Here is an 18436-nt window from a genome sequence, read left to right as displayed (position 1 = left end):
TAAAACACCTAGGAATCCAACTTACAAGGGATGTGAAGGACCTCTTCAAGGAGAACTACAAACCACTGCTCAATGAAATAAAAGAGGACACAAACAAATGGAAAAACATTCCATGCTCTGGATAGGAAGAAACAATATCGTGAAAATGGCCATACTGTCCAAGATAATTTATAGATTCAATGCCATCTCCATTAAGCCACCAATGACTTTCTTCACAGAATTGGAAAAAACTACTTTAAAGTTCATATGGAACCAAAAAAGAGACCACATTGCCAAGACAATCCTAAATCAAAAGAACAAAGCTGGAGGCATCACGCTACCTGGCTTTAAACTATACTACAAGGCTACAGTAACCAAAACAGCATGATCCCGGTACCAAAACAGAGATCTAGACCAATGGAACAGAACAGAGCCCTCAGAAATAATACCGCATATCTACAACCATCTGATCTTTGACAAACCTGACAAAAACAAGCAATTGGGAAAGGATTCCCTATTTAAAAAATGGTGCTGGGAAAACTGGCTAGCCATGTATAGAAAGCTGAAACTGCATCCCTTCCTTACACCTTATACAAAAATTAATTCAAGATGTATTAAAGACTTCAATGTTAGACCTAAAACCATAAAAACCCTTGAGGAAAACCTAGGCAGTACCATTCAGGACATAGGCATGGGCAAGGACTTCATGACTAAAACACCAAAAGCAATGGCAACGAAAGCCTAAATTGACAAATAGGAGCTAATTAAACTAAAGAGCTTCTGCACAGCAAAAGAAACTACACCAACATGGCACATGTATACATATGTAACAAACCTGCACGTTGTGCACATGTACCCTAGAACTTAAAGTATAATAATAAGTAAATAAATAAATTTGATAAAGGAAAAAAATGCATGAAAGTGCAATACAAGGCGAAATACAGGAAATGCAATTACAGAGATTCAGAAAAAGCTCTCCTAGGCGTTGACAGGACCTTAAAGGACTTTTATATTAAATTGACTCCATTTTACAGAAGAGATAAGAGTATATACTTACTACAGTTACAGGGTGTTTGCCTCACTTTCCTAAATGTAAATGATGTTCGTAGTCCCCTCTTGCTTAAAGTTAAGTCTCCAACATCACTGGTGATAATTCCACTTTTATGATTCTCAGATGCTTGAACAGTATCAAATTTTCTGCATGTGATTCTAAAAGCAATAGTCAAAAAAATTTACTTAACATTGTATTAAAAATATTTCAAGCCTTTAAAAATGTTAAGTGAATAGAGAAAATCTAGAATAATTTATTACAAATATCTAATGGATTCTCTGAATTGTTAGACATTGCAGAAAAACAAGGAAATAAAAGTATTTAAGGAAATTATCTTCAAGACACTAATATTAAAAGAATGTACAACAAATTATTCCAGGGGGAAATAAAATAAACATTTAACTAACACCAATTCTAAAGAAAAAAAAAGGACAGCTGATGCCAAGAGGAAACAAATAGATGGTAAATTTAAATTCATTATCAGTAATATATTAAATGTAAAAGTATTAAAAACTCCAATTAAAAACAAAGATTACTGGACTGGATTTTTAAAAATTAAAAACAACGACATGGTAATTACAAGTCCATAGTTTGGGATTATTATAAATAAAGCTTCTGTGAACATTCTTATACATATCATTTTTGGATATATAGATTTATTACTCTTGGGAAAATACCTAGGAGTCAAATTGGTGGGTTTTAACAGGTAATAAGGAGTGAAACTGGTGGGTCATAAGGTAAGAAACTTCTGGTTGTCCAAGGTAGTTGTACAATGTTACACTGCAACCAGCAACATATGAGAGTTCCAGGCTGGTTAACATTCTCACCAACACTTGGTATTTTCTGAGTTTTAAACTTTAGTCATTTTAGTGAGTAGCATGTGATATAAAATTGCAGTTTTATTATTTATCTAATGACTAATGATGTTATACATCTCTTCATGTGCTTATTAGACATGCATAGATCATTTTTTGATGAAGGATCTGTCCCACCCTTTTGCCCAATTGCTTGTTAGATACAGAATGATAAAGATATAGATGTAAGCGTAAATACATAGCAGGTATTTTCTCCCCATGTGTGGCTGCCTTCTCATTGTCTCAATGGTATCTTTAGATGACCAGAAGTTGTCAATTTTGATGAGTTTCAATTTATTATTTCTTAATAGTGTGTTATGAAATCTCTCTTTAAAAAAACTTTGGCTACCTCAAGCTTACAAAAATAGCTTTTCACAAAGTTTCTTTTAGACCATTTCATAGTTTTTGCTTTTACATTTAAATCTATGATCTACCTCAAATTAATTTTTGTGAATGGTATGAGATAGATTCAGGTTCATTTTATTTCCACACGGATATTCAGTTGTTCCAGCACCATCTGATGAAAAATTTCCTTTCCACATTTAATTACATTGGTATCTCTGGCAAAAATCAACTGACCTTGTATATGTGGAGTTATCTCTGGACTATACTCTGTCACCCTGATCTGTCTGTCTATCTGTACAACAATACTATTTTGACTATATAGCCGTATAGTAAGTCTTAAAAATCAAGCAGAATAAATCCCCTAACATTGTTTCAAGATTGTTTTGACAATCACATTTCCTTATAAATTTTAGAATCAGTTTGTCAATTTTGACAAAAAAAAAACAGCCTTCTGGAGTTTTGATTGGAATTACACTGTCTCCATAGATTTGGGGGACAACTGATGTATTAACCATATTAAGTTTCCTAGGGATAGCAATAATTTTCCTAGAATTTTCAGTCTATGTGTGTTACATATCTTTTAAAAACTTATTCCTAAGACTCAGATCTTCTTGATTTACTCTAGGCAAGGTTATCTCTCTATGGAAATAGGCTTCATATTCACAGAGAATGTGCTAATCCTGAAGGATCTCAGCAAAATATATAAAATTGTAATTGTTTACTTAAGTTGTTGATACCTCTTTACTATAATAACAGCCAGGTGATCTGGAAAGAGAAATGTCGACCTAAAATGGATTTGATCCTAAAATGAAAAATATAATGTATTTCAATTCTCAACTTTCATTTTGTCATTGCTATATTTCACCCCATCTGTTGTAAGAAACAGAATTCTCAGGCTAATTGCTTTTTAAACAACACCCCAATAAATTAATTCTGAGTACTGGAAAGGAAATATTTATGAGTCTTGATGCTATTTTAAATAGCATTTTTATTTCATCTTCTAAAAATTAATTTCTAAATATTGACCTTGTATGACACTAAATTCATTTATTAGTTCTGGAACTTGTTTTGTACATTCTCTAGGATTTTCTACATCCACAATAACGTAATCTACAAATAAAGAATTTTACTCCTTCCTTTCAAATATTTATGATTTTTAATTCTTTTTCTTGACTTCTCATACTGGCTAAGATATCCAATATAACATTAAATAGAAGAAGTATGAGCGGACATCCCTGACTTGTTCAATAAAATACCATTAAGTATGATATCAGCTGTTGGTTTTTCATAAATACCCTTTATTGCACTGAAGAAGTTCCCTTCTTGTCCTAGTTTGCTGGGTTTTTATCATGAATGGGTACTAAATTTTGTCAAATATACTTTTTGCATCAATCAAGATGATTATGCCTTTTCTCCTTTATTCCTTTAATGTGATGAATTACACTGATTTTTGAAAGGCTAAACCAACTGTGAAATACTGGTATAAACTCCGCTAGGTTATATTTTCTTTTTATATATATATTGCGAGATTTGACTTTCTAATGTTCTGTTATGGATTTTCTCACCTCTGTTATGAGAGATGTGGGTTTGTAATTTTCTTTTATTTAATGTCTTTCATATGTTTTGATGTCAAGGGTAATTAATGCCAGCCTCATAAAACAAGGTAGGAGAATGGCTCTTTTTAAAAATCTTGCGCTAAAGGCAACTTTTTAGAGGAAAAAAAAAGAAAGCAATCATTGCCCAAATTTGTATTACTTTTGTTTTAATAGCTACAAAGGATTAAAACTACGGTATTGAACAAAGTCAACATATTTTAGAGGAATAAGTATCTTGAAGCTCTTGTTAGCAAACTAATCCTCTTTTGAAGAGTTAAGTCATTCTCTGTTATGGCTCTTTTAAATCAATTACTTCACTTGCCTAAAGTGTAACTTCAGGCAAAGGCCAAGGAGTTCCTAACTGCTTTTCCAACAATCTCAAATGTTTAAGAACAGGTAATGCATGTGTTAAAGTAATGATTTATGTAAACATTGCTAAACATCTTTTTCCCCCTGCACTCAAATTATAATCAAATTGGGACAATATTCACTAAGAATATAAAAAGAGTTTTATAGATTTAAATAATAGTTCAATATAATATTAGAGACATCTCAAGGTAGTAGGAAACAATACAGACTTTAAAAGTTAAGATAAGGAATACATTATTTCAAGTTTATGTAGTCAGGAAAGCTTGATAAATTATGAAGGAAGTAAAAGAGCTATATGTTAACAGATACAGGGCTGGCAAAGGTGTGAAGGTTAGAAGGCACAGTGTAAGTTCAGAGAAAAGGGAGCAAGCAAATTTAGCCATAATATCGTTGGTAAGAGCACAGATTCTGAAACCAGACTGCCAGGCTTCTGATCTTGGCTCTGAGACTTACTGCTTTGTGACTTTGTTACTTAGTAACTTCGTGACAAGTTACTTAACTTGTTTATGCTCCAATTTCCTTCAAAAATAAGGACAAAACCATGGAACAAATTTCCCACTATGATTGTGTAAATTAAATGAGTTGATATATATAAAGTTTTTAGAACAATTCCTGGCACAAGGAAAATGCTCCAGAAATAAGTTAAAAGGAGCATTCACATAACTTCATGAAATAATGCTTCCTGGGGCCAGTCAGATGGCATAAATAAACGAAACAGGTGAACCTGTTTAGAAATATATTGTTTATCATTAAACACATAGGATTAATCTTCATTTCAAAAAAGCAGTGTTCTATGCCATTTTTCTTGAAACATACATTCTCATTCAGGCTAGCTTTCCATCTCTTTTTTTTTTTTTTTTTTTTTGAGACTGAGTCTCACTCTGTCACCCAGGCGGAGTGCAGTGATATGATCTTGGCTCACTGCAACCTCCGCCTCCTGGGTTCAAGTGATTCTCCTGCCTCAGCCTCCCAAGTAGCTGGAACTACAGGTACACGCCACTATACCCGGCTAATTTTTGTATTTTTAGTAGAGATGGGGTTTCACCATATTGGCCAGGCTGGTCTCGAACTCCTGACGTTGTGATCCGCCCACCTTGGCCTCCCAAAGTGCTAGGATTACAGGTGTGAGCCACCGCACCCAGCCCTGTCTCCTACTTTTAATACAGACATAAGTTCAAGAAATACTCAATTTTCATTGAATAAGATAAAAACAGTAGTACAAGCACAGTGTTAATTGACAACTGATGCTCAGTCTTAGATCACGGCGTAACAGAAAGGGGTAGGAACTGTAGGGAACTAGAGAAGTAGGCCCCCACCTAAAGAATGCTAGTGATACATAGTTTCAGGTACTGCTGCCAAGCAATACTAAGGTTCAGTGTTGTCAGATCCTCTCAATTTTCAAGAGAGGCTGATAATTCAAATTTTTATGTGAAAACTCCTAATTTTTATATGTAGAAAACTGAAAAAAATAAACTGCCACCATGTGGACAACTATTGCATCAGCTGAACAGAAAATACCTGACTAGTAAGTGTACCCCTGTGCTACCGGTCTTCCACCTTTGATTTAAGGTGTGACGGCTAGAATAGTAAATTTGAACTTGAACAAATTAAAGTTAGAGTGAGGTATCTGGAATTAAAATTACAGGGCAGTGTTAACTTTTTTCAATCCATGTCCCTCTACAATGCTTTCTAGTGCTTTTGTTTTTCAGCATAGAAATCAAAAAGTTTTATCAAGTTTTATCAAGTCAATACACTTACCATGTGGTAAGTGTATTAAATATGCTTTTCCAATCTATTCTCCTTTCCACCCAAAGACTCTGATAACATGTCAATGGTTGGTATATCATTTACCTCTCTCTCTCTTTCTTGCCTCTGGTCTCCTTGCCTCCCTCCCTCCCTCTCTCCCCCATTTCCCCATCTGTCTCTCTTCCTAACACACACACACACACACACACACACACACACTCACAGTGACATTACAGGCAATGTGTATCAATGGCAGCCTCAAAAATAATACTGAGGTTTTTTTCCCTAAAAATACTGTAGAGAATTCTGATTCCAGAGCAAAGATTAAAAATAAATATTACCTATAATCTAACTTTCCAGAGACAACTCTATTAACATTTAATAGCATAACATGCTTTCAGTAAGAATAATGTGATCAAATGTTGTTTCAGGAAAATTAACCTGTACTATCACCAGAACAGATTAAAATATTTTCACAATATATACGTAAAAAGTAATTTTCTAATTTTGTATTTGCTGTCATTATAATATTACTCTTAAGAAGTTTAAACATTAGTGATAGCAAAAATGCTTGAACCCAGAAAAGAAAAATGTCATCATTCTCAGAATTCTAAGAAGACCTGAAATTAACGGATCATATCATCATTTTTTTTTTCATTTTAAGTGCAAATATTTTAATGGCCATGAAAAAAAAATCACATAAATTTAAGCCCCAGTGCACAAAATCAGGTCATCATTTTTTAATGGCTCACATTTAGGACAGGTTACAAATTCATTTACATGTTCATTTCCTTGAATTTTTATAAAAATATGTCAGCTAAAAGCTCCAAAGCAGAACAGAATTAATAAGTACAGAACTCAGCAGTATTTTAAGGGACAATATATGTAAATTTCAGCAGTGTAATGGTCTCTCCTCAAAAGGCTAAAGATGTATCCCTAACAGAAGCACATACTCATTTCTTTAGATTTTGATTAAATCAAACAAACTCAAATTGCAGGGCATTCTACAACACAATTGGCCTCCTTAAAAGAGTCAACGTCATTAAGAACAAAGAAAAGTTGAGAAACTGTTTCAAATAAAAGACTAAACAGAATTAACAAGATTTAAACATAACGTGGGATCACAGACTGAATCCTGGATCAGAAAGAATGTTTAAAGTACTGTAACGTACAACTAGCAATATTTGAATATGGATTGTATAAGAGTACAATAAGAGTATTTTATCAATGTTGAATTTCCTGAATTTGAGCACTGCACTGTGGTTTTATAGAACAGAGGTTGGCCAACTTTTTCTGTAAAGGGCCAGAGAGTGAATATTTTAGGCACTGAGGGCCACATGTAGTCTCTGTCAAACATTCTTCATTGTTTTTTTGTTTTACAGCCTTTAAAAATGTAAAAACCATTCACAGCTCAAGAGCTGTACAAAAACAGCCTGAGAGTTGAATGTGGCCCACTAGCCATAGCTTGCCAATCCCTGACATACACAATGTCCTTGTTCTTAGGAAATACACAATGAAGCATGGAAGAGTAAGCCATGATGTCTATAACTTACTCTAAAATGATTCAGTAAAAATAATAATGATAACATATGTGAGAGAGAAATAAAAAATGTCCCAAATATTCAAAATTAGTAAATGCAGGTGAAAGGCAAAGGGAGTTCACTGTACTATGCTTGCAAGTTTGCTATAAATTAAAATTTTTTTCCAAGTGAAAAGGTAATGTTTAACAAAAACAAAACTAGACAGATGCCCCTAGGAGTTTTGAACCCAGAAGCCTTGATCTGCAGGCACAGGGCATGGTCCCTGTGGCTCAGACACAGAAGAATGATAAGTCTCATAAAGTAAAAAGAATCCTGTCATATTTCAATACATACCCATGGGTCCAAAGGTATCTAGATTCTCCTGTCATCACCAGCAAACTCCGACGAGGCAACATAACTGGCACTGCAGTACCATCTGGGTGCTTAAAATCCATGACAATCTTGAAGCAAAGATAAAAGCATAATGATCAATCCAAAATTTCATATACTCCAAGGATAAGAATGATTAATAGAGTTTGGCTATTTTTCTAGGCTAACAGAGATTAAAACATAATAAGGCTTGTAGAAAAGCATAGCACAGTGGTTCTCAAACTTTACTGTACATAAGAATCAACTGAATGACCAAAAAACAAAAAAAGGTATTTCATCCACAGAGATTCAGAATCAGCAGGTCTGGAGTAAGGCTCAGAAATCTACATATCTAATAATCACCCCAAGAAATTATGAAGCAGGTGGTCTCAACATCACACCATGGAAAACAGCAGAGTAGAGGTCAAACACGGACTCTGGAGCTGAAACACTCATATTCTGGCTCTTCCATGTATTAGTCACGTGTCACAGGACAAGCCGTTTAACCCCACTCTGCTTCTCAACTCTTACCGTATTTTACATAAATTATACAGACAATTATAAAGATAATCACAATAACTGGCACACTGTATAATAAATACACAAAAAGTAGCTATTGTTTTTTACTATTCATAGAATAGTAATAATTAATAATCCAAGAAGAAATAACTATTAAATGCACACTCTTATATAATCCATTAGATTATATGAGATTTTGTGCCTTTAAAGTAATGTAACATACTGGGATTAGAGGTTGATTAATAAAGAGACAAAAAAAAAAAGGACATTTTCAGCAACTTTTCCTAAGTTATGCTCAAATATTATTCTGAATAGCAACCTATAAGGATAAAATATCCAAGAAAATGCTTGTGTCCTAGGAACCCATCAAAAACCAAAGACTTCAGTCTAAAAATAGCAGCAGCTGACAAATATGAATTAAAAAGGCTTACTACAGGGCTGAAAACTATTCTTTTAAGTGAACAAATCAATCCATTTGAAAAATAGATATGACAACCAACCGTAAGTGGGATGAAAAGAATTTAGCATAGTACCTTCCTTAAAGGTAAATCTGCACAGTACCCGGTACAAAGTAAGCATTCCATAAATGTTAGCTACTATTACTACTAATAGTAATATTGGATCAAATGAGATAATACACATGAAAATTCTCTGTAAACTATTAAAAAGTATACAGAGCTAAAGTAGTTTTGTTCCTTTCTAACATATCCTTCCAATCTAAGTATGGAAAATAAAGTGATGGAGTTTAATTTCCTAACAGTTATCTGTTCCAAATGTCTACATATAATTTCATATAGTCATACCCTGAAAGCATTCGAAACACCAGAGATTAATTCTGAAGTTTTAGAGATGAAATGTATTGATACTTGCAACTTTCTCAAAATGTATACATAAAAGATAGACCAATAAACGGACAGAAGGATGAGAAGATGGTTAGATTATTTGATAAAGCAAGTATATTAAAATGTTAATTGTAGAATCTAGGTGGTAGACATATAAGTATTTACTGTACAATTCTTCAACTTTTCTGTATGAAAATATTCATAATTGGCTGAGAGTGTTGGCTCACGCCTGTAATCCCAGCACTTTGAGAGGCCGAGGTGGGCAGATCACTTGAGGTCAGGAGTTTGAGACCAGCCTGGCCAATATGGAGAAATCCTGTCTCTACTAAAAATACAAAAAATTAGCCAGGCATAGTGGTGGGTAATCCTGCTACTCGGGAGGCTGAGGCAGGGGAATTGCTTGAACCTGGGAGGCGGAGGTTGCAGTGAGCTGAGTTCATGCCACTGCACTCCAGCCTGGGCAACAGAGTGAGACACCGCCTCACAAGAAAAAAAAAAAAAAAATTCATAATAAATTGTTGGGGGGAAATGGGAAAACCACAGTGGCCCCTTGTTAAATCAATTTATAAAGGTTTCAATTTTCTTAATAGAAGCCAAGGCCCACACCTAGGAAAGAATAATGAGCATATTTATTATTAGAGACAATTATCTGTGGCTTAAAGGAAATCCATGTCCAGATATCCAGATGAAAATCGTCACGATGGGAAAACAGTCTAGAAGACTAGACTCTAATTCATTAAACAAATATTTATTAATCATTGGGGGAGATATCAAAGGCTACAATAGTGAAGAGAGACAAGCTCTATGTTCACCTAGAAGTTACACTTTTTGGCTAATATTCAACATGTTTTACAAAGACACAATACATATGTATTTGTGAAATTCAAACTTATTCCCTCCCGTCAACAGAGTAATGATTTCCAAATAGGAAAATTTCAGCTTAAACAAGTCATTAGATCACAAGAGATATCAGAACATGATATTAATTAATTTTGAAACACTTGTCCTGGCATATACAAGCCAAGTTTCAAGGAGGAAAAATATACAACCAAATAAGCTAAATGTTTTTCTTTTTCTGTATCAAACTGACCATTCCTCATCTTTTTTTTTCTTCTCCAATAGGTTTTAGGGGAACAGGGGGTGTTTTGTTACATGGATCAGTTCTTTAGTGGTGATTTCTGAGATTTTAGTGCACCTGTCACCCGAGCAGTGCACATTGTACACAATGTGTAGTCTTTTATCCCTCACCCACCCCCGACCCTTCCCCCAAGTCCCCAAAGTCCAATGTATCATTCTTATGCCTTTGCATCCTCATAGCTTAGCTCCCACTTATGAGTGAGAACATACGATGTTTGGTTTTCCATTTCTGAGTTATTTCACTTAGAATAATGGTCTCCAATTCCATCCAGGTTGCTGTGAATGTCATTATTTTGTTTCTTTTTATGGCCGAGTAGTATTCCATCGTCCATATATACCACATTTTATTTATCCACTCGTTGACTGATAGGTATTTGGGCTGGTTCTGTATTTTTGCAATTACAAATGGTGCTGCTATAAACATGTGCGTGCAATTATCTTTTTTGTATAATAACTTCCTTTCTTCTGGGTTAGATACCCGGGAGTAGGACTGCTGGATCAATTGGCAGATCTACTTTTAGTTCTTCAAAGAATCTCCACACTGTTTTTCATAGTGGTTGTACTAGTTTACATTCTGACCAACAGTGTAAAAGTGTTCCCTTTTTACCACATCCCTGCTAACATCTTTTTTTTTTTTTAATGGCCATTCTCCCAGGAGTAAGGTGGCATTGCATTGTGGTTCTGATTTGCATTTCCCTGATAATTAGCGATGTTGAGCATTTTTTCACATGCTTGTTGGCCAGTTGTATATTTTCTTTTAAGAATTGTCTATTCATGTCCTTAACCCATTTCTTGATGGGATTGTTTGTTTTTTTCTTGCTGATTGAAGTTCTTAACTTTATCTTTGAACTTGTGTTAAATGAAGTCTGACATAACAATGGAGCATGGGCTTGAGCAAGGAGATACATGCAATATGCTTGTCCACAGTTCCTTGAGGCCCATTTGGATAATACATCCACAATGTCCCATGAACACATAAAGTGTGAGGGTTCACCGAGACTCAGAGTACACAGTAAGCACTCTATGTCTACCACTGAGTGAGTGGGTACACTGACAGCCTAGAGGGTCCGCCAGAACTTGATTCAAATGTAGAAAGAAGACAATGGTGTTCTAAGAAACACAAGCAATCAAGTGTTAAATTAAATTTAGCCCAAAGTTGCCTCCTTGTAAGTTCAGCCTAAATGTTTCTTCACACATACTTCATACATAGAACTGTAATCTAACTGGATGTCTAAACAGACTGCTGCCTACTCTTTTACCAGTCACTGAGTTTCACACAATAAAGGTGGCCATCTGTTCAAACCATGTCCAAATAAGGCAAACACCAAGCTGTAACTAATCCAGGTGTTTCTGTACCTCACTTCCGTTTTCTGTATGTCACTTTACTCTTTCTGTCCGTAAATTCTCTCCAACCACTCAGCAGCACTGGAGTCTCTCTGAATCTATTCTGGTTCAGGGTGCTGCTCGATTTATGAATCATTCATTGTGCAATTAACTTGATTAAATTTAACTTGTTTAAAGTTTTTCTTTTAACACAAGGAACCCCACCATCATATCCCTTCTTATTCATGTTACTTCCCTATGTTAGCCAACCGCTTAACAGTGAAAATGATAATGTAGAAGAACCCATAATGGCAGGACAACCTGAAGGCTGAAAGAAAGAGCTCAGAGTAGTGGATCAATGCAACAAGCCAAAAATGAAAGTTGATCACTTATTGTGATATAATAGTATAAACAAAGGTTTAAAACCTGAGGAAGCACCAACTCCCCCCAGCCCCATTTTTCTCCACTGTACACTGCATGACTTGAGGGTGAGGTGGATCGTCATGAATGTGGGGATTGTCTCACTGCTGAGGGGGCCCGAAATGAAAGGTTCTGGCAGTGTTATAAACTCAGCGGTCAGGGAAGGGTGAGGGGGAAGGACTAGGAATTGAAAAGTAGCTCGTACTAAGTCAGACTAAGGAAGGTGTCGTTGAGGTTTCCAACTCCTTCCTCCACAAAAAGGCCTTGGCAGAGGTGCCTGAAGAGGACCTCAGCCAAAGACCTCAGATAAAGAGATCGAGGAATGAAGGTGTCTGGGCTAGGAATGCAAATAGGCATAAGAGCATTACCAGCCAGGGAGGTTTGACCCCTTCATTACAACTTCACTTAGACTGTAATGCATTGGCTATGCATCAAGTCTACTATGGGGAGGGCAGCTTCCCGCCATGAGGCCACCAGGTAAAGCCTTTGTCACTGCCTATGGTGAGGCCTGAAAAATCACATGGGGTTTCAGCCTGGAGCCAGACTCCTCAAAATTCATAATTCCATTTCCTTCCAGTCCTTCCTTACTCAGCAAACAGAAGATAGACAATGTTAGCAGAAGGTGCTCAAATCAAGAAGTGAAACAAAAATGGCTATTGTTGAGTTAGTTTTGTGCAGTGTTTCCACTATTCTGGTAAAAATGATCACAAATGAATGTACAAGTACAAAATACAAATTGTTTAAGTTTGGTGATTCCCAATAGCAAAGACATGGAATCAATGTAAATGCCCATCAATGATAAACTGGAACAAGAAAATGTGGTACATATACACCAGCATGGAATACTATGCAGCCATAAAAAGGAATGAGATCATGTCCTTTGCAGGGACACAGATGGAGTTGGAAGCCATTATCTTCAGCAAACTAACACAGGAACAGAAAACCAAATACCACGTGTTCTCACTTATAAGTGGTACCTGAATGATCATAACACATGGACACATTGAGGGGAACATCACACACTGGAGCCTGTTGGAGGGGGGTGGTGGAGGAAGGGAGAGCATCAGGAAGAATAGTTAATTGATGCTGGGCTTAATACCTATGTGATGGGATGATCTGTGCAGCAAAGCACCATGGCACATGTTTACCTATGTAACAAACCTGCGTATCCTGCACATGTACCCCGAACTTAAAATAAAAGTTGAAGACAAAAAAAAAAAAAATTGGTGATTCCACACGAGTTAGATGTTCTTACATTTGCATTTAAAACTAGTAAAATGCATGCCATTGCATGAAGAAAAATAGTAAAATTCATGCCAATAAATCAAAATTTACATTTATTTACACTGATGGCACTAAATAGAAAACACAAATCACTTTGACGAGATGAGAAAGACCACAGAAGGAAAAGCTTTATACTTTAGTGCCTTTCTGGTCCATTTTCCTACGTTCTGAATAAGGAGTCGACATTTTCATTTGGAACTGGGCCCACAATTTATATAGCCGGCCTTGGAAGGTCTGCATTTTTTAAATGTTGTCAATCTATTTTATGACTACAAAACACAAAAACACAATTTCCTCATATGCTTACAAAGCCCCCATCTTGAACAGATAAATATTCTCTCCTATTTTATTACAAATTTTCTGGCACATTTTAGCCTTTATATCTCTGAAACTTATTTTGGCATATAATTTGACAGTACAGTTTTTTAAAATTTAGATATATTTTTACTTATAAAATTAAATGTAGGCTTCCTATGAAAATTAAATTTTTCTTACCACATTCCATCATCAAAATAAAGTATTTTCAGTATCATCACATTTAAAGTATCTGTACTTTAACTAAATGCTTGTTAAAATACCACAAAATAAAAAGACTTTAAAAAACTGTTCAATCAATAAAGTTCCCCTGAAACTGCTAAATCATTCTGCCATGTGAAAATTGTGCTCCACAGGAGCTTTTCCAATTATTCTTTTTGTTTTTACCTATTTTCTCTATTTTCTGAGATGGCAGAGTCAATAAAGATCAAGTGCCCAGCAAGCTTACAGGGCATGACCGAGGATAATGTTCAGTCCTAAGCAAACAAAAACCTTAGACATTCTCATCTTATACAACTTTCACACACCCAAAATACAACAGAACAAAAATGCCAGACACAGTTATCAATCTATCAACCAAGAAAAGTTAACATTCATAACAGAAAAGCACATGAAGGAATAAACAGATTTCCATGTTGCCTAAATAGGATAAAGAAGAATATATTGCTACTGAGAATACTTCTGAGAAAGAAGACAAATTTAATCCTGATCCTTAATGGTTAGAAAGAGGCCGAGATCATTAACCCTTTTAGAGAAATCCCAAAAGAATATCTGGACAAGCGACAATATGATGTGAAAAACGATGTGTGATTCATAGAGAATGATAAAAGCTAAGAGGGTAGAACTTACTATATTTAACTAGAGAAAATATTTCATAGCTGAAAGTCCACCTGTTTCCCATAGTCTACCAAACACAAATATTTTATAGTTGTGCTAACAATTTCGTTTGACCCAAATGAAATAAGAGTTTGCTTTTTATTTTAAATAGCAAAGAGGAAATTCCACAAAAGGTGATATCCCCAGAAGTACACTTTGCTAAGAGTAACTGAAAGAAAAGCTTGCTGGTATTTCCAGGGCAGAGTAATTGACAGTAATTTTGCCCTGGAGACACCTTGGAGACTAATGGCTGATGCTAGTGACCTTTAAACCTTCTACCTATGCCATATGGCCTGCTCCTTTAGAACAGGTTAAAATGAAGGCCCACTGGCTGGGCGCAGTGGCTCACGACTGTAATCCCAGCACTTTGGGAGGCCAAGGCAGGCAGATTACTTGAGGTCAGGAGTCTGGCCAACACGGTGAAACCCCATCTCTACTAAAAATACAAAAAACAGCCGGGCGTGGTGGCAGGTGCTTGTAGTCCCAGCTGCTTAGGAGGCTGAGGCAAGAGAATCGCTTGAACCCAGGAAGTGAAAGTTGCAGTGAGCCAAGATTGAGCCATTGCACTCCAGCCTGGGCAACAGAGGGAGACTCTGCCTTAAAAAAAAAAAAATCAAGGCCCACCACAAACCTGTTTCCCTTCCCTGATTCCTACTGGTAAGGGATGTTTTTAAAAAACAACAACAAAAAGCAAAAATGGAAAACAACACCCACACACAGGAGACTTAAATCCATTGGCTAAATTTCTTGAAAGTTAGAATCCCCAAATTACAAAGTCTTATGAAACTCGAAGGAAAAGTGGCAATGTCACCAACACATCCTGTAACCAACATACAGGACTTCCCATTTGAAAGTGACTAAAAGAAAACAAGTTCTATTCCCTTGTCCTGCAGCCAGCAGCAATTTCATAAAGTACAAGCCTCAATAACCTGGTCATGCGAGGAGAAAAACTGCACAGGATGGTGCCCTATGGCATCAAAGAGTGGGCGCTGAAGTGTTACGGGCAGCAGCTAAATACCACTGTGGTCCAAAGGCACTTATTTCTCATTGCTACTGAGAGAAAATGAGAGGCAGAACATTGCTTGACGCTTCTGGCGTACAAACTTTCCTAGTTGATCAGGTACCATGCACACATTTAGGGTTTACATCTGGAAATGTGCCTGCAGTACTGCATATGTGAAATAGGCAAAATTAGATCCAGCAAAAATTTAAAAAGAAAACACCACAAAAAGATCTACTGTATAGCAAAAGTCAGCAAATTCCACCTTTCAAATACAACTCTGACCTCCAAAACTAGGTCTCAGCTGCTGAACAAATAGATTCTGCCCTCTCTTCTTCTTCACCCCCAAAAACAAATGGCTTTGAACTGTTTTGTCTAGCTAAGCTCAAGTGTAATGTAAAATAAAAATAAAAGGCATCTTTTTAGCTAATGATCTAGACACACCGTCAAATGGCACAATAGAGAACAAAATATATGTTGCATAACTGGAAAATAAGCTAAAAAAGAAAATACTAAATTGGAGACACTTTAACCATCATTGTATATTCAATATTATAAATGCTTATCTTAAATGCCTAACAACTAATAAGCTTATGCTGATGTGTTTACACTGAGACCACTTGCTTTGAGTTCTCACTTATCGCACCATGGCTTCATTTGTTTGCAGGAACCATGAAGTGAAATCCACCACCATTCAAAAATGGGTTCACAAACCACTTCAATAAAATTAAGTTTTACTTTATATATGAAAAAGTTATAGAGGTAATAAAATATTTTAGCTTAAAAATATTTTAAATTGTGTATTTGTTTACTTGTTAGAGTCTGTCTAGTACGTGATATTCAACAAACAGTTTTGAATGAATGAATGAACTCACAAATAATGTATTTTTACAAATAGGGTGGTGTATATTTTATATTTAGACAGAAGACTTTCTAAATTCTATTTGTTTATTCTCTGGGCTTTCCTCCTTAAGCAAAATAAACCATCAGATTCACAAAGAACCAAAATGAGACAGCTAGAGTAACAAGAACAACAGTCACGGGTATATCTATTCCTGAGGCCCTAGATTGCTCCCCATGAGGAAAAGTTCACTTAATATGGCATCTGCCACAGTCTCTAGCATAGAATAGTTGGCTATTGGCAGTAATGATCATGGCAATGATAGTGCTGATGGTCAAAGGAGTAGAAGTCATAGTAGCTACTATTCATATTACTAACTGCATATCAACTCCCGATGACAATCAAAATGCAAGTAATACATGTTGACTTCGACTTAAAACAGAAAGCACCAAAATTTTCTCCATGGTCAATTAAAAGTTACTAATAGGGATAAGCTAAAACCCAAGTCTCCCAATTAGTCCAGTGTTTAATTCAGCCGTGGTACAAACATCCCAGGATCTGAAACCAATATACATAGCCTTTAACTTCTTCAGTTTCTAGTATTGCACTGGAATATTTAATTGAATGATAATTAGAACTGCCAGTGGGGGCCTATATTCATTTCTATTTATCCTTTGTCTTAAAGAATAAACCTAAAGTCCCACTGCCCTTAGAGTTGATACTATACAGCTTTAGCATTTCAGCATTTTCTAACTCAATGGTATAAAATCCTAGCTATATAACACAATCACCTGTGAGCTTTCTATAAATATAGAAAGCCAGCCTTCATATCAGACATTCTGAATCAGAATAAGACACAGTACCTGCTCTGGAAAAAGACAGCGCAGTAGGGGAAACAGAAAAAAAAATCACAGGGAACTCAAATACTCAAATATCAGAAATAGGCTATAAAACAAAGATGCTTGCCATGTTTAAAGATATAAATGCTAAGCTTGAACATTTCAGCAGGGAACAGAAATGATAAAAAAGAGACCCTGTAGATATAAAGAAAAACCAGGCATTCTAAAACAGAAAAATGCCATAACTGAAATTAGGATATCAATGAATGAGCTTAACAGCACATCAACACAGCAAAATAAAGAACTAGTGACAGAAGAAACTATTTGGAATAAAGCATGGAGAGACAAAAGACAGAAAACACAGAAGACAGGATAAGTAAAATAAAAAATGTAGAAAAAAAGGTAAATGAAGAAAGAATGGGGCAAGGGCAAAATCTACAGAGGCAATGACTAAGCAGTTTCCAAAATTGATGGAAAAACTCAATCTACAGATTCAAGAAACCTGGTAATTCCCAAGCAGAATAAACAAGCCCATCAAAATAAGCAGAATAAGCAGGATCATAAAAATAAAACAAAAGGTAAAAGAAAAAAAATCTTAAAAGAATCCAGAGAAATAAACAACAGTCACCCTCAAATGTAACAAGAACAATAACATAAGCCACAAAAAAGTTAAATGAAATCTTTAGTGCATGAGGAAAACTTAGCGCATGAGGAAACTTGTGGGAATAATGGGTATGTTCATCATCTTGAGTGTGGTGAAGGCTTCATGAGCATTTATTAAGTATGTGCAGCCCTTGGTACATCAATTACATCTCCACAAAGCAGTTTTTAACAGAAAACATGGGATGCAATAAAGCAGTACTTAAAAGCAAAATTTATAATCCTAGAAATACATGTCAAGAATATTTGACATCAGCCAGGTGCAGTGGCTCATGCCTGTAATCCCAACACCTTGGGAGGCCAAGGTAGGGCAGACTGCTTGAGCCCAGGAATTCAAGACCAGCTTGGGCAACATGGCGAAACCCCGTCTCTACAAAAAATACAAAAATTAGCTGGGCATGGTAGCTCGCGCCTGCAGTCCCTGCCACTAGGATGGCTAGGGTGGGAGGGTCGTTTGAGCCTGGGAGGTCGAGGCTACAGTGAACCATGAGTGCACCACTGCACTCCAGCCTGGGCAACAGAGCAAGACCCTGTCTCAAAAAAAAAAAAAAA

General features: G+C 35.9%; 1 protein-coding gene across 2 annotated transcripts in view; it reads right to left on the bottom strand.

Annotated features, from left to right (window-relative positions):
- Nucleotides 1-18436, bottom strand: part of ALKBH8 (alkB, alkylation repair homolog 8 (E. coli)) — a 77684-nt gene that overhangs the window by 36393 nt on the left and 22855 nt on the right. For both annotated transcript variants that reach the window (XM_011984755.1, XM_011984754.1), the window contains exons 8-9: nucleotides 7814-7920; nucleotides 1037-1188 (exon numbers count right to left, since the gene is read on the bottom strand). In XM_011984755.1, the coding sequence (XP_011840145.1) occupies nucleotides 1037-1188; nucleotides 7814-7920 (259 nt within the window). The remainder of the gene's footprint in view (nucleotides 1-1036; nucleotides 1189-7813; nucleotides 7921-18436) is intronic.

Source organism: Mandrillus leucophaeus, unplaced genomic scaffold, assembly GCF_000951045.1.
Source record: "Mandrillus leucophaeus isolate KB7577 unplaced genomic scaffold, Mleu.le_1.0 Scaffold273, whole genome shotgun sequence".
Taxonomy (NCBI): Eukaryota; Metazoa; Chordata; class Mammalia; order Primates; family Cercopithecidae; genus Mandrillus; species Mandrillus leucophaeus.
Note: the sequence above shows the minus strand (reverse complement) of the source record. Positions and strands in the feature narration are given on the sequence as shown.